We start from the raw sequence: 24,420 nt of genomic DNA on the forward strand, positions 1-24,420 counted from the left end.
CTGTTTTACAGGAGCAGACCCACTTAAAGGTATGTTCTCCATTTTCTCCAGCTTTACTTCACACAGAACACTGGGACAGCAATAATGGTTAAGCACCCGGCGGCTATCTGTCTCCTTTACCATAATTATCAGGCTCTAATAGACTATGGACATTATTTGATAAAAGTTTTATTTAGCTATTCTGGGAAATGAAGGCGTAAAAATAGATGAAGCTAGACCGCTTCTTAGAAATCGCGGCCTGAGAAACATTTAGCCCGAAGCCTACAGTTTTCTGTCTCGTGTACACCACGCTCAAGGGCACGAAAGATGATAAAGATAAAATATCCTTGTGGAAAATAAGTGCACTGAATGAAGTTAACCGACTCTCACACTTAACAGTGATTCAAAACCAAAGCAATTGAAAGAGGGAGGGAGACAATTAAGAACTCAGATGGATGATACTCGCTGGAGAAAATATGCGAGTCTCCCGCACTATGCTCAGTCTTATCTTGGAAGCTACACCTGCATATGCAACTTGCTTTGACCTTCAAAGAGCGTGTGCTGCAAGAGATGGGCCATTGATGATTTGGTGGCCATTGTATCGTATTCTGACCTCAATGTGACATTTCTGTGACCTGAGTTTTTTTTGAGGATTATGAGCCTGCCTATTTGAACAGTCTAGTATAAACAGAGGAGTGTTAATGCGAAGCCCATTTGGTAGCCTAGATTCTGCCTGTGCTGTCAATCTTCATTAAGGCAATGGCATTAACAGGAAGTATATTTATTAATCATATGGAAAACTCATTACATTAGATTCAAGTGATTTTTAAATGAATACTCATTACAGCCTTTAATGCAAAAACTGTGATCATTTTAGGCCACGAAAATGACAAAATCATGGATGCTATAAATGGTTGATTGTAGGTTTTATCTTGTTTATCATACTTAATGAAACTCAATTTTTAAGTGTGGTTCTGAAAACTGGTGGTTCTGAAAACTGACTCAACCTGTCGCTAGTTAGGTAGATTTAAATTAGCCAAGTTTTAGCAAACACAAAATATAAACCCATCATTCGTCTGTACATACAAATGTATATGAAGACATTCACTTAATTATTGCATTTAACCACTTCACATTAGTAGCGAGTGTTCTCTTACCTTACGTGTGGTATACTTGGCATGGTAATGTACGCAGGAACAGAGACAGAAGCATCACTGTGCATGTATCTGCAAACTGGGTTGTAACAACCAATGTTCATAAGTTTGATGAATTATGTAAGTAACACAGTCACTGTTTTTGGCAAGGTGCTCTCCCTTGGGGAAAACAATGCAGGTTTGACAGTTGGATCTTCTCTCCGACTTCATTTATGTTGCATTAAGGTCCTTGGTGCACTGATTTAATGCATTTCTTGTGGAATGTTTTCCTTCCCTGGGAAAATATGGCTTGTTATCTTGGTATATACTAGCATTCAGTTGACCCGCCCATCAAGCCAAAAGAATGTATCAAAACAGAGTTACTGTCCTTTCAGGTGGTGAACGGACATGCTTTAATTGACAGGTTTCCCATGGTCCTTGAAAATATTTCCATTTTGAAAAAAAGTCAGGGAAAGTGAGCTCTGTCCTCTGTCAAGGGACGTTTCCTATTATTAACGGCATACATTTTATTAGGTATATATATATATATATATATATATGTACATTTTTCTTTTCTCTTGTACAGTGAGCAAAAAAAAAATTCTTGCTGATTTACCTGGTAAAAACAATTTAATGTCAAGTCTAGGAAATATGGTGTGTAAGAAAAAGCTGGCTACCCTGCTGGCCTGTGCTCTCCAGCCTGTAAGCATTAGTGCTACCCAGTGCGTCCGTCAGTAAAGGCTCCTGACACAAGCACAGGCTGGACCCTATAGCCTTGAGTTTGTGGGGTTGAGCCTCCCACGGCCGGAGGTTGGCAGTGAAAGACTAAATTGGTTTGGTCCCGGGGTGTGTGTCAGCCCGCTTTCCTCAGGATAAAAGTGCTTCAGACCCACCCCCCTCCCCCCCAGCAGTGGGCCAAACTCTCACAGGCTACCGGGTGAGAGACAAGCTGCTGTAGGGGGGCACAGTTGGTCATTCTAAAATTTGAAAGGAAAATGTTTTTTTAAAATGTGCGTTTTTGCCGTTTTAACGGATGCTCTTATCTGGAGTCATTTACACATGCAGTCCATTCCTACAGCTGGATATTTACTCGAGCAATTCAGGTTAAGTACCCTACTTCAAGGGTATAACAGCAGGATCTCACCGGGGTATTGAACCTACAACCTGGGTGCTGCGAGCCCAGTTCTCTAACCACTGCTGCCCAATACTTTGTGTCTCATAAATCATTTCCCCTGCAATTCAGTTTCCTAGGAATTCGATCATTGCAGAAATACCAGTATTGTTGCCGTTTGGGTGTGGTTACCGTTGGCCATGCTGAATTTAACATACTTCAGTGAAGGTGGTCTTCAGTAAAGACCTCATTCGTGAGACCCGTACTCCTGAAAGGGCCTTTCTGCCCAGAGTCCATTTTGAAAGTACTATGTCATTTTGACTCTCAGTTCATCCGAGGCTCCATTATTTTGCAGTTCCTTGCCCTGCCATATAGCACGGGCCATGTTATTATTTTTTGAATGTGATTTAAATTCGCAAGTCCCCGATCCCTTGTAACTGAAATACATGGAGTCAGAGTGTGCCGGGGCTCCCCGCATGGTTGTGTTGAGGATTCCCTTGTTCCTTGTCCGTCTGTCACCGTGACACAGTGTTAGCACAGCAGGATGTTTTTGCATTCTGATTTGTTAAAAAAAGAGAAGAGGGAGAGTCACTAAAAAGGTATGCAATTCAGTAATGTACTCCTGCAAAAACGTGTATTAGAATGTGTGCACACATATGGATGTGTGTGTGCGCACACGTGTTTGTGTGTGCTTGTGCATGAGAGAGTGTTTGTTGTGTGCATGTGAAAGTTTGTTTGTGTGTGTGTGTGAACCTTGCCTTGTATATTGTGAATACTAGTTACGGAATGAGGAAGTGCAGTGCAATAATAAGCTTGAAAACTTCAGTGATTTTTCTGTCATATAATGAATTAAATCATTTTAAAAGATCTAAAGTATCAGTGGGTGCCTTTTTTAAGATGATATTGATTCATTAATTTTCATTGAAATAAAGGCAAGGGACAAAGGTAATTAAAAATTGATCCATATCTGAAAGATCTCTCGTGATCTACTTCAGATTAACTGATTATAAGTATCATTCTCAACATTAAACTGAGAGATTTTGGTTGCCAAGGGGATTTCAGATGGATGAAGCCGCTGTGTACAACCTGGTACAGAAGGGATCCTTTTCTTGTACAATTAAAATTATGGGTTGTAAACTTCAGGCTTCAACTTCGATTCCTGAGACAACGGTTCGATATTTGGCATTACCACAAGTTTTGCTACGATACGATCCAAAACGACCTTGTGTAGTGAGACACGATCAATGCACATGATTCAGCTAACGCTATCCTGTTACAGCGCACACATACAACCATAATGGGGCTGAGAGTACAAAAACGTACTGACGTCACGTTTAAGGGAAGGAAACACGGCAATACTGTGGGTGATGATAAGGTGGAGCTGGAGACCTACAGGGTGAATTTGACATGAAAAAGGGGTAAATTATTTCATCGCACACTCTTGAGTTAGTTACAGAAACACCCCGGCATTGCATGGGTCCTCCCTGTTACTAGTTTTGTGTACATGAAGTACAAATGAAAGCAAATCTTTGGTCCCATCAGAACCAGATTATCAACTTCAATTGTGCAATTATAGAAGATATATCAGGGCGCAGTTCTAAGGAAAAGCATGATTTCCTTTGTTTTGTACTGCCATTTTTCAAAATGTTCATTATGGAGTGCACTTACAGAGATATATAAACCTTATATCTGTGTTTTTTGAAACATGGAATTAACTTTGATGAGAGGTGAAATGCACAGGTCAGGTCATCAGCAATTATGAGCAAGTTACTATCAGCTAGTAATTATTTGTATGCGATAAGGTTATATTACTACTTATCCACTCTTGACTAGTTCCTATGGAAAAGCACCCATGATTTTGCTTCAGTAAAGGATTAAAGTGTGATGGAAGCTCTTGCGTGAGCAAAATGTATTATAAATCTTTGTCTTTATATATCTTTATATATTTAAAAAAATGTATGATATATCTTTATCTTTATATATCTCATATATCTTAATATTTTTCTATTGATATTTTGTAAATGTAATTTTAAAAAATGTACCCTTATATTGATTATGCCAGACACGTTTTTTTTTACTATAGTCCCTTGTTAATATATATAGGGGTTTCCCAGTTTATTTATTGTGATTGAGATGTGTTTATATTTGCATGAATATTCAAAGAGATCCAGTGGGCTGTGTTTGCATTCTGAATTGCACTTAGTTAAACATTTTAGATGTAAATGCTGCCACAGTTACCGAGCATCGCTGGAAACGTCGGCCTTTGTCTGTCACCATTTGCAGTTTAATTACATGGCCGCGTAATTAGCATGACAGCATGTCTTAAACACAATTTAATTATGCTACCGTGCGCTAGGGTGTTAAATAGCCCTGCTTTGCGGCCTGCAGTCCCCTGGATCATTTACACTGAGCCTCCCCTTCACCAAAAGGCCTCCGGTCTACTGCGCTAGAACAGAGTAGCCCATGGGCTGCTCTACTGTAACCAAGGACAACACTAGGGGAGCAGCGGCAAATTATAGCCCTTATAGCCCATTAAAATCAGATGGAAATGTTGCATTAATGATACATTGGTTGCCCTGATCCTTAGGTGGAATTACTCTGAATTCCAGTCGGTCTGTGTTTTAAATCGAGTCATTCAGGGCCACAGGAAACGCAGGCTGCAGGGCGGAGGAAGTCGAGAGGTGGGCCTGGCACGAAATGATCGCTTTGCTGAGTGTCAGATTAAACAGAAAAGAAATGTGTGTCTGTGGTCACAGAATTTTCTACTTTCTCTCTTCCCCCCCCCTGCCAATTTACTTTTTTGATATGTTGGTCAATATTGGGCCTGTATTAGTAATTGTGTGAGGGTGGGTATCTTGTTGCATTTCTAGATGATGAGTGTGTATTGACATGGTTGGTTTGGAGAAATTGACAGATTTCTTTGGTTTCCTATCTCTTCACTCGTTTAGCCTGAGTTGTAAAGGACCCGTCAGCCTGCGGCGGCAGGCCCCAAATTCATGCTTCATCTCTAGCAATCGGCCAAATCACGCCAGCGACACGGCCCCCTTTCGCCGATCCGTGATTCAAATATAAAATTTGACTTGTGGAACGCACCGCTAAATTTAGCGCCGTATAAAGCGCCTTGGCCGGCACTCGCGCGGAGCGGATGCCTGCGCACCTTTTCGGTGGTCCGGTGGAAAAGGCGAGCCGCCCCGGCGCTTGGGTTTCTCCTTTATTCGCCTCGGACAATGAAGCCGGCAGAACCGCAGACCGCGGGATCGCGTGACTCTGCCATCCCGGCCGAGCGTCAGCTGGCTCGGTTTCACTTCGCTGTTCTCCTTTACGTCGCTAGAATATTAAAGGGAAACGTACACCGGGCTTGGCCCTCCCTCTGCAACCCGAGTTACCAGTTCCTGTTTCTTTAAGGCATTGTGTTCGCAAAAAGGCCAGCCGTCGGTGGAAAAAGCAGCAGACCGGGGCATTGTGGAGCGGCTAGTCTGTGTTTTCCTGTTTGTTTGTATTTTCACACGGTAATTTGCCTCAGAACACATATTGGAGGAAATCTGGATAACGCGTACGGTTAAAAGAGAAACTCCACAAAGTAGAATGACTGTGTTTGTTTTTTTATATACGCTATATGACCCAAAGTATCCAGATACCCCTTGGTCTGGGGCCGTTTTTCATGGTTTGGGCTAGGCCGCTTAGTTCCAGAGAAGGAAAATCTTAACGCTACAGCATACAATCACATTCTAGACGATTCTGTACTTCCCCAACAGTTTGGGGAAGGCCTTTTCCTGTTTCAGCATGACAGTGCCCCTGGGCATGCAACTAGGTCTATATAGAAATGGTTTTGTGGAAGAACTTGACTGGCCTGCAGAGAGTCCTGACCTAAACCCCATCCAACACTGGATGAACTGGAAAGCCAACTGCAAGCTAGGCCTAATCGCCCAATCATTGCCCGACCTCACTAATGCTCTTCTGGCTGAATGGAAGCAAATCCCTGCAGCCAACATTTAGTATAAAGCCTTCCCAGAAGAGTGGAGGTTATTATAGCATCAAAGGGTGGACCAACTCCATATTAATGCCCATAGTTTTGGATGAGATTTTGGATGTCAGGTGTCCACATACTTTTGGGCATGAAATGTATTTTCCACTTGGTAGTTTTTTTGGCAGAGAACTCAGTGTGGGATTTCTTTGTGTTAATTGTTGTTGCACAACGCAGAGTCCCCTCAGGTGTAGTTGCTCTTATTTCAGCACGTTCCCTCCCTTTGCTCATAAATATTGTTTCAACATGTTGTTTTACATGTTTTAAAAAATGTATGCATGCCAAAGACATATTTTAATACCATAAGTCTGCAGCTCACAAAGCTAGAAATAAGGGAAGTGGGAGGGTGTGTGTAAATAGAGTGCATCATCATTTGTGGTTGTTACATACGTGTACATTTCATAATTGGCAGGAGTGGTATCCATTGTTACACGGGGGTGTAACAATGTTAACAGTGTGCCTAAAATAACAGGTGCAGTTGAAAAAAAAACTACCTTTCGTACAGCATGTGACAAAATACAAATACAGAAATGTACAAGAGAGAAATACTGTGCTGAATGTGGTGAAGTCTTTGCAAATGTATACTGCCTGTAATAACTGAAAGAATACAATGGAAATTGTCAATGTGTTATTTTTAACTATGAGAATTTAGCCGTATATACCGGAATGTGCTTGTACAACCAAGGTCATAAATCAAACGTTACTGAAACAGCAATGACGTTTGCCTCCCCCGACATATTGCAAACAATCCCGTCTATTAAGCCTCATTCAGTGATCTGAAAAGGCTGCATAATATGTTCACGTCTGCAGCGTGAACACACGGACTCCACTCCAGGGCGTTGAGCTGTGGAATATTATGTTTTTCTGCCACACCTGTAGTTTGCAGTCGGTCCCTAACGCGGAAGTGCAGGTTTGCTAGCCTGGCCGTGTCACGCAAAGCCCCGCCCCCTGCCCGTTAAGCAGAAGACCTCCACAGGGGTTCCCTGGAGCCTCCTAATGTTTTAGCAGCCAACACTTATGTTTCGTGTGTAAACAGACCCGGTGTGTCTTCAACGGCCACTCCTGCATTCCTGTGTCTCTCCTCGCGCTAAAAAAAAAAAAACAGGCTCACCTACACGCTCGGAACAAAGCCCCTCGCCGCTGGCTCTCGTTCTGGCGGAGCTCGCCCGTCCGCCCCGTCGAAAGTGTAATTGGACTCCGGTGAAAGCACCTAGGCCCAATTTCATCATGATGGACTCTGGTGTAGGGGATGATTCGTCCACCCTCAAATACCGCCCCACCACCCCACCCTCGCCCCCTCAGCAGCGTTTCTGCTTTGGTGTGTCATGCTTCTCGTTTGTTCCTGGGAAGTCACGTTTCGTTTTTTTTTTTCTGTGCAATTTTCTGGAAGGAGCTCCTCTTTCCTCTTTTTTTGTTGTTGTTGTCAATGTCCTCTTTTTGTTTGTTTTTTTCTTTCTCCTCAAGGTTGCGGTGGTGGGGGGAGGGGGGGGGGAGTGAGCATTTCTGTCAAACATTTAATGTCCAGCTGGTTTCAGAAATAATCTGGAAGTGTTTCTGCTGCACTCCCTGTGTTATGTTGAGCTGCTAGAGGGTTGGTGATGATCACATGAGCTACTGTATAGTGATCGTGGCTCAGAGACCAACTCAAGGCGGTTTGTGTGGTCTCCTAAATTTATTTTTATTTATTTGTCAAGGGCACTAGATATTCCCTACTCAGTTTTCTTAAATCGTCCAGTTTGTGGTATTGCTTCTTTCATTGGATGCCATAGTTATTATTTATTATAAAACGGGATGTGTGGATCCTGGATGCTGATTGGCAGAGACCGCGTTGTACAGTGATTGTAAATCCATTACAGTAGTAGTTATTCAAACTGCCTGTTTGTAAATAGTATTACTCCACACACAAATTATTATTACTATATATTGTAATCATTGTGACACGGGGTTAGTCATTTTTGTGCAGAAATTATAAACGGCTAACCCCCTTCCCTCCCGGACTGCCAGCGCCAGCTTGGCTAGGTGTGATCAGCAGACTTAATAATGCCCAAGGCTGAGAGCCGCGTCGCTCGCGAAGGAGAGACCCTTTTTCGCGTCTCCTCGGTCTTCTCTCGAACGTGTCGGACGGGCGGCAGGGCGAAAGAGCCACTCTCTCCGTCTCCACGGCTCCTGCACCCCCCCCCCTCGCGCCCCCTCACCCCCCCTCGCGCCATGCTGAAACGGGCCTGGGTGCCAGTTCGCCTTTCAGCGGCGCTGGTTAATTGGAGTGTGCTGCTGGCTTTGTTTGTCCGGTCGTATCCGGTTACTGATGAAGGGGGGCAGCTTCAATAATAGATATCGCAGACAATGGAGCAGGCACATGCGAAACCCCCCCCCCCGCCGCCTCCCCCACCCCCCCGTCCTCCCACTCAGCCACCCTCAGCCAGTGAGGGACTGACAGCAGGAGACCACAGGACAGCTGTTCCTCTTGTACGCCACGGTGCCACTGTTTCTAGGGAGATTGCTTCTCAACCTGTTGAATATCCCTCCCTCCCTCCCTCCCTCCCTCCCCCCTCTCTCTCTCTCTCTCTCTCTATCTCTCTCTTTCTCTTTCTCTTTCTCTCCCCCACGCTTATGATGATGGAGGTATTCTTTTAGAAAGGGTACGGGATTTTCCGATGATGGGTTGCTTGCCTGAGGTTAATTTGTTTATGCACAACAGATTTTATACGCCCCCTCCTCGTATCTCTCTTCAGCACACTGCATCTATCTCTACAGCAGGGCTGAGCAGAGTCTGTGTGTGTGTGTGTGTGTGTCACATGCAGGCACACACACGCTCGCACGCACGCACAGACAAACACCCCCCTTATCACTTCCCCCTCCTTCTGTCTGTCTTTCCCTCAGTCCCTCCCTCCTTCTCTTTCTCTCTCTCTCTCTCACACACACACATGCACACACACGAATACACACACACCCCCTCCCTCTGTCTTCCCTCCCTCCCTCCCTCCCTCCCTCCCTCTCTCTCTCTCTCACTCACTCACTGTCTCTCTCGCTGTTGCACTTGCTTCTCTCCAGCTCTGTCTCTCTGGCCCCCCTCTAGGCCCGAACGCACTTCTTTCTCTCCCTCCCCTTCTCTCTTTTTCACTCCCTTCTTCCTTCTCTCCCTGCTGCGCTAGCCGTCATGCCACACACGGAGGACTAGACTGACATGCCGTCCACGTGTTGCAGGTAAAGTTCTCTCTCTCTCTCTCTCTCTGCTCGCGAATGTCCGTTCGCTCGGGATCCAGCTCAGCCCGTGTCAGCGGTCGCAAGATAAATTACGCGTCCGTGTTTCTTTCTGTTCTCTCAACTTCGTCGAGAATCACCAGTTAATCGCGGTCGGCGTGCGTTTGCGACGGTGTCGTTTTTCTCTCTCCGCGTTTATGGTTTTTCTGAAGGCGAGGTGCCAGACGTTCACCCTGCAAACTCTTTTCTGGTGGAGCTTTTACATGACAGCGTTGTGTCTGTACTTTGACACAGATGCTCTCGCATGCAAATGCTGTGGGAGATGCATCTGTAGAATAATATAATGTGTCAAACTGTATCTGGTGACACAAAAAACACTTTACTTGAGGAAGATGAAACGTTTTTGTGTGACCAGATATAGGTTGACACATATATGTTTTCGTTACTCGCTGTTGCGAGTCTGGTACTTTTTTAAAATTCTGGGTTCCATCTGTCTGGTAAAATAAGCCATTTTGGCAAGTTGTTTGATTCAGCCTGCTGTCTGAAGTGTTTCTTAAGTGTTGAATTGATCGTGTTATGATATATTCTCCCTGTTGCTGCTTTCTCCAACTTCGGCAGCAATAAGGTCTGAAGTAAAGGTTTACTGGTGTTTTTACTTTCTATTTTATAGATGACCTTGTAAAGAAGCATAATTTGGAAACCGTATATTATAATGTGTGACATTTATTTAGTGTATCATTGTGTCAAAACTTTAACGTCAACATGTATGGGGTAGGCATGGAAGTTACCTCACAAAGTACTAAGTGACATTGATCAATGATATCGATCATTAATTTGTATAATTTGTGTGTTTTATATATATATATAGTCACAGATAGTTTAAAAATTGTGCAAATCAGCTGCTTTAAAATATGGTCTTTTCAACTCCACGGTATCATTGCCTATTCATATTAGCAAAAAGAACTTCCTTGAGGTTAGAATCTATGGAAATAAGGACTGGCTGTGCCTCTTCCACCATTAATCTTTTCTCACCTCGGAGGTAAAATTTCAGCTGTTCCGACTCTGCTCGCCCGTTTTTGTGTGCTCCCCGAATCGAGTCACTCCTGCGTGTGCGCCGCCCTCCTTTAATCGCGGCCTGCGATTAGATTCCGCCGTCGCGCGGCCGGTGCCTCGACTTTAAACGCCGCTTGCAGAAGCGGGTGCAGAAATGCGGCTCTCCCAAACACGCAGAACTGGTTTGGGAACAGGCTGAGCTGAGCACACGGGGGTTTGGTTGCGAAAGAGGGGACAGACGCCGGTGAGAGGAGACGGAGCGCAGCTGAATTCTGCCTCCGAGAATCTGGCCTCGGGAAAATAAAAAACCTACGCGCTGCTCCCAAAAACTGTGAGTGGTTAAGCGCCCGGAGCGCTGCTCCACGCTGCCGGCGTCGTCGGGAGAGGGCTCCGGCAGGGAATACTGTTGGGAGTTGCTCTTGGATCCTTGTTGAGTGAGCTCGCCGTATCAGCGGTGCAGGCAGGCTCTGTGCAGGCTGTTTTATGTGTGAATCTCGCCACAGAGAATCTAACTCGAATCATAGTGCCTTCCTCCTGTGCACTTACGTGTATGTGTGTGTGTGTGTGCATCTATGTGGCAACATTTATATTTAACAGCTCTGTTTGCGCTCTTTTTTGTCGATTTAATTGGCTTTGAAGGCAGTTATTATGCGCAGTGACTATGACTGAAGTAAACTCAGGAGTACACCATGTTTCACAACACCTGAATGGTATTTTGCGTGAGTGTAATTTACAATCGACTGGTCTCAAGTAGATTCATGTTCTAGTGCAGTTCTCTACAGTAATGCTCCAGAGTAATGCTCCACAGTAATGCTCCAGAGTAATGCTTCACAGTAATGCTCCAGAGTAATGCTTCACAGTAATGCTCCAGAGTAATGCTTCACAGTAATTCTCCAGAGTAATGCTTCACAGTAATGCTCCACAGTAATGCTCCAGAGTAATGCTTCACAGTAATGCTTCACAGTAATGCTCTGGATTAATGCTCCAGTGTTAAACGGCTCGGCAGTTTGCACTGGTACAGTGGAAGGGGACAGGCAGGCTCGTGTGAGGGCCGGTGGAGGCCACGCCTCTCATTTCATCTTGGCAGAGGCACCGGCACAGGTGCTTTCCTGTCACTGGCCATCCACCAATCAGATAGGGCTTGAGCATTTCAGGGAGGAGCTTTGCGGTATGTTCCCTCCGGTGCTCTGTACAGTAGCCTTTGTGAATCGCATTGCTATCTTGTTCCAGTTTGCATGGCTCATGTATATTTACAGGCAATGGTAAAACTGAATTAGGCCAGAATTACCAGCTCCTGCCATCAGATTTCATCCTGTAGGATGTGCTTCTTGTGTTCCATCCTGCATAGTACTGCTAAATGAGTCTTGGCACGCTGAACCTTTTTTGTCTGGTTGCAGATTAAACGAAAGTAACTGATAGAAAGATATAATTCTGTTACTGGGGGACAATTTTAGAAGTTTTGTAGGTTTTTAATTAACTCAGCTGTTGTTGTGAGTGTGAAATTTATTTTTAAAAAGCTTATCTGCCTCTTTTAAGCATAGCAACACTGCTGTTGTGACCATTCTTACATTTTCCTTTATCCTAATTTATTCAGTGACAGACTTTCCTACGAGTAGAAGTTTGCAGCCGAACCGAAGAAGATGCCGCCCTGTTTTATTTAAAAAACCCGTTTCAAACCAGGAAAAAAAACAGGGTATAAGCGATAAAGTCCTGTTCCCGTGCCGACCCAAAGTGATCACATTCCCTTGGTTTGCAGTACAACCCTAATATGGTGGGTTGGTTGACTTTCTGCCGTTGGCCTGAACCCTGAGGTACTTATTTGTTAGCTGCCAGTCAGTGTAGGCATTTTTCAGTGCAGCCAAGGTTTGTTTGCTGTTAGAACAGGTATTTACAGGTTAGGGAACCCTCTGTTAAAGCCTTAATAGAGTTATTGTCTCTAGTGGTGTATTGGGAAGTGCATTCGGAATGGCAATCACAATGGTATACACTTGAGCTGAATCAAATATATCTGCACGGTCCTTTTTTCTGTTTATTGTAAATTTCAGTTGTGCAGTAATCATTACTTCTATATTCCCATTAGTTGCTCTACCTGAGGGATATCATAAACAAAATGGATTTTCCATAAGGTGTAGGAATTTTTTTAAATTGACACAGTGCAGTTGTTACCGATGGTTTCTGGATTCTGGGGGGGGTCTCAAAGGGTTGTCGAAGTTTAGCATGGTAGGCCTTTCTCCAGTGGTAACACTTTTTGCTGTGTGGAAAGTGACGGCCACTCGGACGCACTACCTCCAGTTCATACCAGGGAAAGAGCCAGATCCACTGGCTTTCCCCTCTCCTGTTTCCATGGTGACCTGTTTTTTTCCCCCTCTCAGAATTCTTTTTGAAAGCTGTCCTGCAGACTAGAAAATCATAAAAGATGTCTGCCTTGCACATTGTCCAGATACAGTATGTAGCTCTTGTATTTGTGGGAAGGTTATTTAGAAACCAAACGTGCTGTCGTACGTAAATCTCAAAGACACACAATTTGAATGTCTCATCCAGCAGCAGTGATCCACACTGACTTTTTTTTTATTGGCTTAGGAACCAGCGCTTGTCCTCTTTTTCATATTAACTGTCAATGACAAACACATTTCCCCTGACTGAGTGTCAACAATATACTGAACCTTAGCGAATAAAACCATTATTTTTCATTCATGTTATGCATACTATAATACTGCCCACCTTTAAATATGTTAAAAAGACAATAAATAAGAAAATTAAGGGATCTACGGTCCATGAATTATGCATTTTCAAATTAATCACAGAATATAATGTACATTATTCTCAATTCTCAATCTGAGTGTGTATATAACATGAGATTGTTCATCAAAGAATATGTTTTTTGGTCTGAACTGAAGGATATACGGTCATAAACATAAGCAGTTGTGAAAAAAGATATCCATTTTAATCATAGATGTTAAGCAGCCATAAATTCTCTTGGCAGTGGTGTGGAAAAGATCGAACGAGGTTGTGGAAAGCTGGAGAAAAGGCTTCCCCACTGGTTGAGTTTCTCAGGAATACTGGCTGCTTGGAACAATACGAGCATATTAAAACATGAAATTGGTTTTCAGGCTATAAAACTAATATTCTGTTGATATTAGATGGTTGTTAATCTTTTCAGCTGCGAAGGAAGTATGGCTGTTTCCTGTTTCAGTTTGGCTGCTGTGTTTCAGGGCTTTGTGGCGTTAATAACGAGCCCATGTCCTTCGACACATTAGGGCTGCAAAATTAATCATAAATTAATCCTGGTCGTGATTTTGCCTTCCACAATTAGCGAAAGTGAGGGCCTGCAATATTGGCGCATTGCTAGAATAGCTGCTCTGGTGTGACAAAACAAACTCACTCTTATACTGGGCGGGATCCAGAATCCCATATTTTGGCCAAAAAAACATCACCCTTCAGGTCTTTTAAAAAATTTTTTATAACACCCCCACATTTTTTCAGAGGAACTTTTTTTTCCAGTACGTAGTTTACGCATAAATATCTTTTACATTTATACATCGTCATATTTATGAATGATAAACTTTACATTTGCACATTATCATTTATATTGAAACCCTTGAGGTCTTTCAGTCAGGAACAATACGACGGCCCTCTCCTAAGGTGAATCGACCTTGCGAGTCTGACGTGTTTTTTCTGCCCAAATGAGGTCCCGCCCCCTTTCAGTGTAATGGAAAAATGTATGGGGGTCTAAAAAAAATTTCCTCTAACTACATCCATATCTAATATGGATTATTTTGCTTTTGTTGCTTCTAATATTATGCATTTCTCTCTGTGCAGAGGGGTACTCCTGTGGGTTTTTGCAATTGTAGTGGAAAAAATGGAAGAAAAAAACGAAAAACGGGAGCCATTACCAGCTTAGCATGGCCTTGATGTCCCTCTCCCTCTGTTAGAGTCTGTGGGAGGAAATTGGAGGAAACATGTCTTCTGGATGATGTTGTTAGCAGAATATTTTTTTAAATTTCAGTGTGTTTGCAACAGCAGGGACCATCCGCACTATACATCATGTCTGCTTTTTGTCATTTCTCTCATTTTAAGGAGAAAATTATTGCCAAGTGGGTCTCAAAAGTCCCATTTTGTCATCACCCTGAAAAACGAAAGGGGCCTGGAAGAATTCCTATGTGTTCTGAAGACACGACTGTAGTGGTCTACGGAATATGGCTTGTCGGGTCTAGTGTATATATTCCAAATTATGTGTTTCTCCTACACGGGTAGACTGTCTGACCAATTGCAGGCATTCGTTTCGAACGCGTTGTGGGTAATAACTTTCTGCTAACCGACCCAAACACAGCAGTGGCGGACGGTAGGCCGGCTCAGAGACTTTTTTTTTGTTGGTGTAGCATGAAAAACACGCTGGAAAAAGCAACGTTAAACGTACGACCGATATAGCAAACGTAAGAAGCAGCGGGATGTAAAGAGTCGGTTCCTCAAAAGGGATCGAAATCTGCTTTAGAACAAGCAATGTTGACCGGAAACAAACACTCCGCAAAGTGTGCCTTAGCTACTAATTATTCGACTAATTCATTCAACCACCTTAAAAGCCATCACAAAGTTCAATATGATGAATGCATGAAGATGAGGGTGTTTTCTGTTGATTTAAATTAATGATAAATGATCATGATTATCATTTTCGTCATACTCGTGCAGTTTTACGGCACATTAATAATACTTCACTAAGTCCCAGTTTCTGACTAAACAGGGGAACACTTTTCCCAGGGTCATAGCGAGTCACCTGGTACCTCATTTGCAGGAAGCCGTGACCTTAATTACCAGTTTCATGGTGGTGGCAGTGGCCAGATAGTCTGCTAATAGCAAAGAGATAGATAATGCTATCTGCAAGTCACTGACAAGAGAGGTGAAACCTTGTTTGACACATAGCAAATTTGCGGAACTTAAATATCCAAAAAATCCACTAAATGTTTGTTGTGAATACATTGAATTTTATTATTTACATTTTCTGCGTATTGTTTCATGAAGACCAAGACCTTTTAGAACTGGAAATAAAAGCATAAAAGATAGAGAATCTGGTGATAATTCCCTTGCAGTGAGGGAATTATAATGTTTTATTGCTAAGCAGCACAATTTCTTGCTGGCATTATGAAACGTATCTGCTAAGTCCCACAGGTCTTTGGAGAATTACACAGAAAAGCCAAGCGAAGCTTGTAGCTATTTTGATGATATTTTTTTATTATATAATAAAGGCAATAAAAAAGAAACATTGTCTGCTCACATGTCAGCATATGCTCTTCATTATGAATTTTTTACACAAGGAAAAGGCAGCCAATAAATGACTGTTTGGATATGCATCCCGCTTCCTCGTCAGAATTAGTTTGATGGAGCGGCAGCCGCAAAACGACTAATTGATATTGGGCCTCTTGCTCGCTAATTAGGGACACTTAGCCATAATGACGGCAGGAGAGGGACATGGCACGGCTCTGTCCCCCCGTCATTCGCCGCAGTGAATTTAAATGCGGAAGGTAACCTGGCGGGACGTGACCTTTGACCCGCAGAGATGGGTGTTTGGGAAATGGAGGAGGTGGGTGTGGAACCTCTCCGTGCGCTCCCATTATGGCCGCCATTTCGAGTCAGAGGGAGAGAGGGCTTTGTGTGTTGTGTCTTTCACCCGGGAGATGAAATGTCAAAGACATTACGGAGGTGCTCAGCTATAAAGGTTAAAGAGATTGCATCGTTTTTGCATATTCATATTCCACCGGGCTGGAATTTGAATGTAATAGTTTTTTGTCGTTTATAAAGTTGATAAGAATGAGTGTCAGAAGAAGCTGATGAGAATGACATGACATCAGACATAACCGTCTTGTCAGAGTTGCAAAGCTGAACTCTACTTTCTTACCCCTTGAATAGATGTTAGATTTTTTTGCTTCGTCAGCGTACGTTTTCATATCCTTTTTAGAAGTCGAAGCTGAATTTTTTTTTTTTTTTTACTCTGTGAGCTATGTATGGCAGATCTTACGGGATGCTATTAATAGCTTATTTTTTAATTGGCATCAGGCGATGCTGGACTTCTGAGGGCGACTGCTCGTCATGAAAGAATTCTGTGCCTTTCTTCTGTTTCGTACAAAGCTCAGAAAAAACATCAAAAAGTCCTGGAGTGCTGTGCTCTACCGTCCACAGTATTAATGGAGATGTGGGCTCTGTGATCGTGTATCTCATGCGTCCATGCTCTGAAATCTGTTTCTTCTCCAGCCTTTTCCAACCCAGTATGTATTTTGCAGCTTGACTTTGCTTACTTGCAAAGGATGTGTTTGTCAGCCATTTTGAATCAAAACTCCCAGCATTCCCCCAATTGAGCATCAATGCTCTCATCAGAGATCACAACTCTTAATGCTAAAATGCCCGTAAGTCCTCTGTCCACCCCAACATGTTCTTCCATCATCTGTACGGACCAGCCAATTCGGGTAGTTTGAAAATTCACAACCACAGTAGTCTTGCCCTGGTCTTTTCATTCTGGGCATTCGGAAAGAATGCGAGTACGTCACCCAGGCCTGTTCGTGTGGAAATGTGTAAGTTGTAGCGAGGATATCCCCCTTTTGGCCCTGAAAGAACAAAAATATATCTGGGGGAGGAAGTTAATTAGTAAAGTATTCCCTCTGGTCTGACAATCATGCTCAGGAACCGAAAGGCAAATGAAAACATTTCCTCTGTCAGCTCGCTGAAAGGCCAGTGGCAGAACAGGCGTACTGTTTTCCAGCTGACCGAATCCCACAGTAAATATTTCCGTTTACAGTAGGGTGCATTGGCATTGGAATTAACCCGTCTGCCTGTTTTAAGCCCTTGGGCCCGAAACTGGTGCCTTGCAGCACCAAATAACGAAACTTTAAATTGTTCTTTCTGAATCCTACTTCACCGTAATACATGAAAGATGGCCGCTTGACTTTGTAGCTCTCAGCAATAAGGCTTTTTTTCCCCCCCTCAGCATATGAAGGTCATTTTATGACCCTTGAAAACGTGTGCACGTGGGTACTTGTGTAGTGCACATACTTAAGAGCATTTCTCCCTGTGTGGGTGTATATAACATAACGGTGATGTAAATGGGGAAACACCTAACTTCCCTATCCCCCTGCCCAAAAACTTTTTTTGGACATAACTTCTTCTGGATTCAATACATTTTACACTCTCCATGAGATACTTCATATGAATTACAGTAAATGAAAAAAAACCTTTTAAACCCTCCAACTCAGTAAATTCTCAGTAAAACACATCTTTTGGATGTGTTTGGAAACTCATCTTTTCTGTTATTATTGAAGAGTGTCATTAACTCAATGACTAACAGTATTGTTGACTCAATGATTAACATTGAAGCGGTTTCAGCGAATTTGTCAGAAGTTGCCATGAATTATTTGTGCCAGTGCCAGTGATTTATATATTTAGAGCAATCACTTCAGCCAAAATCACCAGAATGGAAATGATTGGATATGAGTAGGCCTACTTGATTTAATTGGCTGAGTGTTGCATTACTCGTATAAAAATTGTGTCAGTTGCCCAGAGGTTGTCAGCGGACACCTTCGGTGTCACATTCTCAGCTCTTATTGGTGTGGCGACCGTTAGCTGGCCCTGTGACCAACGGATTTCCCCGGTTTTTGTCTTTCAGCGGGGATTTGAGGAGCCTCTTTCTTCTGGTTTCACGTGCGGCCCTTCTACCATGAGCAATTCTACTCCATCTACAGGTACCGTGCACTCCTTCTTAGAAATCTCCGGAAGCCGACGCTCGAGACGGGCTCGGCGTTGCCGCAAGAATTAGCCTCCGATTTCATCGTGGTCTCCGTGGAAATTTCACGGCCTAGCGGGCGGTCAGAATCGAGTTTCCCGGGTGGAGGCTTCTTAGCGGAAATATCGCAAGTAATCGGTGCTCCGTTGCAGTAACACATGATGTACCTCTTCGCGGGTGTGGATGTTTATTCTGCCGTCTGTGCATCCTGAGTGCACCGAGCATTCGTGTTATCTCGCTCACTCTACGGCTAACTGCGATAAGCGCATAGTCTGTCAACTTTGTGAGCGTTTTTTAAAAAATCATAAATGTCTTCATGCTGGGCTTCACTGGAGAACTGTATTTTAGAGATTTTAGTTTGAGTCGCGGGTGGGGCGATTGAAAATGCGGACTATCGTCTTTATGCCAGTCAGGCAGAGGAGACAAATTGATGGAGAACATGCGGTTCTGTCATACCCAGCAATGCCCCTGGGAAACTGGCCCATGAATCCCTGATATTTCTGTTTTTATTTTTATTTATTTTTTTTAATTGAGCTTGGGGGGTAACTCTTTGTTTTGGATTCTTGAGTCATTCTGCATTTCAACTTTTATTCCTATTTCTTATGAATAGTAAAGTATCAATTTTTTTCTCTCAAACTTGTATAAGCACTCCAGTGATCTGTTGAGATGTCGTTAATTTCACTCGCTCATTCTGAACAGTACGAGGGAAATTAACACAAAAGTAATGGGGAAACGAGTTTCTTTACTTGCGAGATGGCAGTAGATAAGTCTTTAGAAAAATGTATGGAGGGTTGACGGTATGTACGTGGAGCTGATGCATATCATTTACGTTGCATCACAGAAAGTGTAGTGCGGAATAATGTCCTGTATTCAATCTCAGTCATCTCTCAGATAACAATGCAGTCAGTGCATTGCACACACCAGTTATTCAGGAAGTATCTATTTTCGTCCCAACGCTCTGGTAGAACTAACTTGTACCCTCATAGAATCTTGGCTTCAAAACCAAAAGCCACACTCAGCGTAATCTGCAAAGCCACATCAATCTCTATAAAAACATGTAGATTCTGAAACTATGTAAAAGGCATATATATAAAGCGAGGAAGAGCGGCCATTACAACAAAATGCGTTTCCCTTCTCGGCACTTGGCAGAAGAGCTTATCGGAGAAAATTGTTCTTTGCTTCTTTGCTTCTTACTCGATACGCCGTGACTGCATCGGCCGTGTGATATTAAGGGCTTAAATCAGTGTAAATCAGCTGCTCGCGCTCCTTCGCTTTCTCACATGCTGCTAAATTTAGGCTTTACATGTGAAGGCGAATCACACCTACAGCATCTTGTTCGCAGCTCATTTTACTGCTCTCTCAGGTTTTGCTTAAAGATAAATCCGTCTGCATCCATTTTATCCCCCGTTTTTACCCTGAGATTTCAGCAAGCCTTTGTTCACGTTTCACTTAAGAGACAACGCAGTTTTTTTTTTTGCTTTTGTGTTTTTACAAAAAAACGACGTCAGAGAAGCATATCCAGCAATAGGAATCCAGTTTTGTTTAATACTGAAGATTCACATTCTATTTTCAGACCTGTATTGTGCTCAAAATATAGAAACGATGTTGCTTAGATTTACAGTCACCTATGTGTACGCTGAAGTTGTGAGCCCGCATTGTACGCGTCATCACTAAAGCGGGCACCACGCACGCTATCGGCCGCCGCCTAGCGCGTATTACGCGGTAACTGAGCGTATGAAGTACTGTTATTACACGCATGGCGACGTCGTCCACCAGATCGAACGCGTGCGTACCACTGCGAGCTCGCGACACAAGAATGAAGCGTAGTTTCGCTCGGTTCTATTTTCGGCTTGTCACGCGTCACGTGGCCTGTTTATACACAGAATCCTCTAAAATGCTGGTATACTGCTCTGATTTATAATTTCCTTTATTACTGAGATGTGTCCATATTACTCCAGATATTTATAAGCAGCTAAAAAATCAAGCCTTTGTTTTTGTATTGTCTGCAAAAAAAAAAAAACATAAAAACTGAACCTGGAAAACAACTTAGTTTCGATCTGTTTTTTGCGGAGGGGGGGTAAATTTGAAAATCACCACAGAAAGCTAGCCTATTGAATGACGTAGAATTAATGCACGGCGCGGTTGTTAGCTCGAGTGTTGGAAGGTAGTTTTTACGTCACATCGCCAGCCTTTGACTTCTCCGATGTCTTCGTTCGCCGTGATTAGCTGATTGTACTAAATATGATCCCATAAATGTTTTGACGTGAATGACAGGACCACGGAATTCCCAATGGTTGATTACGGATTATTTATTATTATTATGATCATTACATATTCTTCGTGAAATTGCACGCTTGTTCAAGCAAATAAATTAATGCAGTTTGAGATTGATTTTATGCAGGCGTGCATTTAAGTTTATGGTAATTCTTGAAAGCGTTTGCTTTCTCAGTACTTACGAGGTACGAAATTACCAATTACAGAATGAAAAGGTCTCTCACCAAGTTTCACTTAACCCATAATCAAAAGTCCTGAACAACTGAAATACGTGTAAGCCCCTGCAGACTCGAGAGGGTACTGGGAATATAGCTTTACGCAGCCTTTGCGCGACACAAACGGAACCAGTGGAGACACCCTACGCGTCGCGTCGTGCTGCTTCGCCCTGCTGTTTACGCGACGCTTACGCGACGCGTGCGGTGGGTGCCCGGCGTTACAGTTACGGTCAATATGTGCCCCTATTTACAATGCGGTGGGCTGAGGCACTCATTACAAGACTGTCCTTGAGACAAAGTCCAGAGACTCTCAGAAACCACACCATTCATATCCACGGTCAAAGTGGAGTTTTAGTCTTTTTTTTTAAACCTGGTTTACTTTGAATTAAAATTTCCTTTATTATAATGCAAATAAATGTAAGGTGTTTGATAGCAGCAAGTGTTATGTATAAAAAAATAAAAACCTTTTTAAGAAACCTTCCCATCAGTTGGTGATCTGGTTCTCTGTTGGTGTTCCTTTTTGAGGACCTGAACTCAGGCCTTTTTTGACATTTGGTCCTCTGAAATGGCAGGCTGGTATTGATTTCTTGGTCACAGGGGAGACTTTGGCCCGGTCTAAGAAGGGCGCCCCAGTTTCTAGGCAAATTGTACAGTGAGGTGATCAACTTTTTGACTATGTGGACAGGCCCTGAAGTGGCCATTGTATAGAGTCCACCATTTAAAAGAAAAATTATTTTTAAAGCACCTTTTGGTGCAGCGTTCTAAAAAGAGCGAGATTGTGTGGCGCTGCAGGTGTACCGCATTGTTGAGAAGGAGCGGTCACATGACCTTTGGTACCGGGTGCCTTTCAGGCGTGCTCCCGCTGCGTCTGCCGCCCGTACAAAGAAATTCCTGTCCTGCAAATGCGGCTTCTCCTCGGGGCGTTGGTGACGACAGTACCCCCTGAAAAAAAATGAAAAGAAAAGAGTGGGGAACGACCGCTCTGGAAGGAAGTTAAAGCAGATCGGACAGATGTCTGGCTGAAAGGGAGGGAAACGCGGAGGGGTGTGTGTGTGTGTGTGCGTATGTGGGGAAGAAGGAGGGGCCGTGCGGACGGGTGTGTGTGTGTGTGTGTGTGTATGTTTAGGGAAGAAGGAGAGGCCGTGCTTCGCACTGGGAGAAATCTAAAGAATGCCAGAAATCAGATTTGTTGACAGGAGGGGTGATTAAAATGAGCTGTGCTGTGTACGGCATTCTTCGCATTCCAGGGTGACCTAGCAACACCTCTGGCAGGTGTCCGCCCGAGATCTTGCATCACATGGAGAAGCGTTGCACTGGATCATTTACCTTCAATGGGGATAGTTAAAATGGTGCCACGCGCCATGCGCCATGGTGTATATATATATTTCAATACCAGTGAAAATTTTCTTTATGTCCTTTTAGCACCAATCTTCATATAATAAAGGCCGAAATGATCATACAATGCAGAGATGATAAGAAAACAGAGATTTTCCCTTGTGCCGAACCCCTAAGTGTTTTCCATTGTCTCTTCCATTCCAGTCCTGAATGGCACAAATGGTGCTAATTTTGCTGTAACAACTTGACATCAATGTTTGTGACTTATAATCAAGTAATTAAAACATATAATTTTCGATTAGAGCAATATTGCCGTTTGGCTGAGAAACATTGTTCAAAACATTGCTGCTCGCTTAGTTTAGTATGAGTCACTTGCCAGAAAAACATTTTTTTTTTTTTTTTGTTGAATCATGTCCAGAAAGCTTTTAAGGACAAAGCGGTAGCTAACGTGGCACCTGTGTGATACAAGGCTGGATATGGATGGACAGCCTGATGGACTTTTATTTATCCCGAAGGGGAATTACTTTTTTAAACCAGCCCGGCAGAGGAACGATAACCACAAGACTGAAAATACAGTGCGGTTGCTTTAATTAATTAATTAATTTATTTGTGCTTTGCTCCAGTTTACTTTGCACTGTGACTTTAAGAGAATCCAGACCTGCACTGCTGACATTGCTCACAGAATAAACTTGGCGATCCTAATAAAGTTGCGCATCGCAAACTGGTCAACTGCCATTTCCCACCTCACATTTGCCGCCTTGGCATGACCAACGGCATCTTTCAAAAGGCCTCGGCCGCAGCTAATGGCGCACATTCCCTCTTCAAGCGGTTGGAAACGAAAGTCACTGGGACCATTAACCGCATGACCATTAAACAACCGCATTAAAGTTGTTTTTTTGTTTTTCCTCCTTATATCATTAAAGTGAGGCAATGCTAATTTTGTGGAATAGAAAGCAACAAGTCGAGGGCTGCAGTCTCTTAAAGGATGGCTTTGAAGGCACCTATTGTGGGTCCAAGGGGCAGATGTTTATTTGGATGTACAAATAATTGCATTTTAGTCATTACAGTTTAGCTGTGGTGATGCTATGACGTGACTCTACTGGATGGCAATTTACAAAACTCTTATTATAGAGTATACCAGATGTAGGCTGTGGCTCCTAGTTTGAAGGTTTGTTGGTAATTTTTTTGGTTTGTTGAAGCCCCCTGGCATACATAATCGTACGAGATGGACTCCTTAATCCTATTAGACATACACCAAGATTCTGTTAGCTGTACAATGAGATGAATTGCTTTCCTGCAGCCAGATGCTGTGGGGAGGTCATGTGCATGTCGCCATGGAAATGCGAGGTCATTGGAAAATTAGCCAATCATTCCCTTCTATTTCACAGTGGCCTGATATATAGAGGAAGGCATGTTTCCTTTATTCCCTAAACTGAATTGGATATGCACCAGAAAGTAGTTTTTTTTTTTTGCTCCCCCATAAATTAAACGATGCCAAGTATTTCCAACTGGTGAAAAATTTACAGCAGGGAGTTGTAATTGCTGTCAGTTGGTTTGGTTAGTTATATTGCACAGTGTCTACAGTGCATTGTTTTATTGGCTTAGGTTGACTGCCTGTCCCATACAAACCACCAGGTGGTGCTTTTTAATTGCCTCCCTCCCAAACTGCATTCATTTTGTTATCAACCGTGCACACGCTTTAATACGGTGAGTACATGAGAAACTAATAATTACTATTCAAGTTATCAGTCAGTCAAATTAATAATCTGTTAAACATTAAGTGGCTACATTCATCAGTTTGACATACTTATTTTACAAGAAAAGATTACTAATGTCAGACTGCCATCATCCTGTTTGTAAGATTTATCAGGTGGCTAAGAATTTAGATGGTGTCTTAAAATTACAATACGACATAAATTTTGAACCATCTCTGTTCATTGGTAATGTGTGACTGACCACCTGTATGAAACACCTGAATAACTCAATACTGAAAACAAAATCCATGGATCACAGTGACTTTGTGCATGTAGCCTGATGGATCTTGGAGACTTGTATGTCAGGTGTATGTATTGTATGTCCACATACTTTTGGCCATGTAGTGTATATAAACACTTTCTCATTGCTTCATATAGATTGCTATCCATGGTCAGGTTGCTTTCTCATAGTGGGCCATCAATTTCCACACATTTCATCAACACTTCCAAGTCTGTGACAGTTCTGTCACACCACTATCTATTATTTATTCAGCAGCTTTAACCCAATGTGCCTTCGGGTTGCACTATGATATTGGAGTTGTGTCAGCATAGGCAATAACAACTTTTAAGCTCAAA

At 43.0% G+C, this 24,420-nt stretch overlaps 1 protein-coding gene across 5 annotated transcripts in view; it reads left to right on the top strand.

Moving 5' to 3' along the window:
- The window catches only part of ptbp3 (polypyrimidine tract binding protein 3), a 70,628-nt gene that overhangs the window by 21,545 nt on the left and 24,663 nt on the right, over positions 1 to 24,420 (top strand). For 2 of the 5 annotated variants that reach the window (XM_064309623.1, XM_064309620.1), the window contains exon 2: positions 18,150 to 18,225. The exons of 1 other annotated variant lie outside the window; for it this stretch is intronic. In XM_064309623.1, coding sequence (XP_064165693.1) covers positions 18,201 to 18,225 — 25 coding nt within the window. In that variant the 5' untranslated portion in view covers positions 18,150 to 18,200. Of the gene's footprint in view, positions 1 to 9,256; positions 9,452 to 18,149; positions 18,226 to 24,420 lie in introns of those variants that run through there. 2 more of the 5 variants (XM_064309621.1, XM_064309625.1) reach the window with 2 other exon arrangements.

This window comes from Anguilla rostrata, chromosome 14, assembly GCF_018555375.3.
Source record: "Anguilla rostrata isolate EN2019 chromosome 14, ASM1855537v3, whole genome shotgun sequence".
NCBI lineage: Eukaryota > Metazoa > Chordata > Actinopteri > Anguilliformes > Anguillidae > Anguilla > Anguilla rostrata.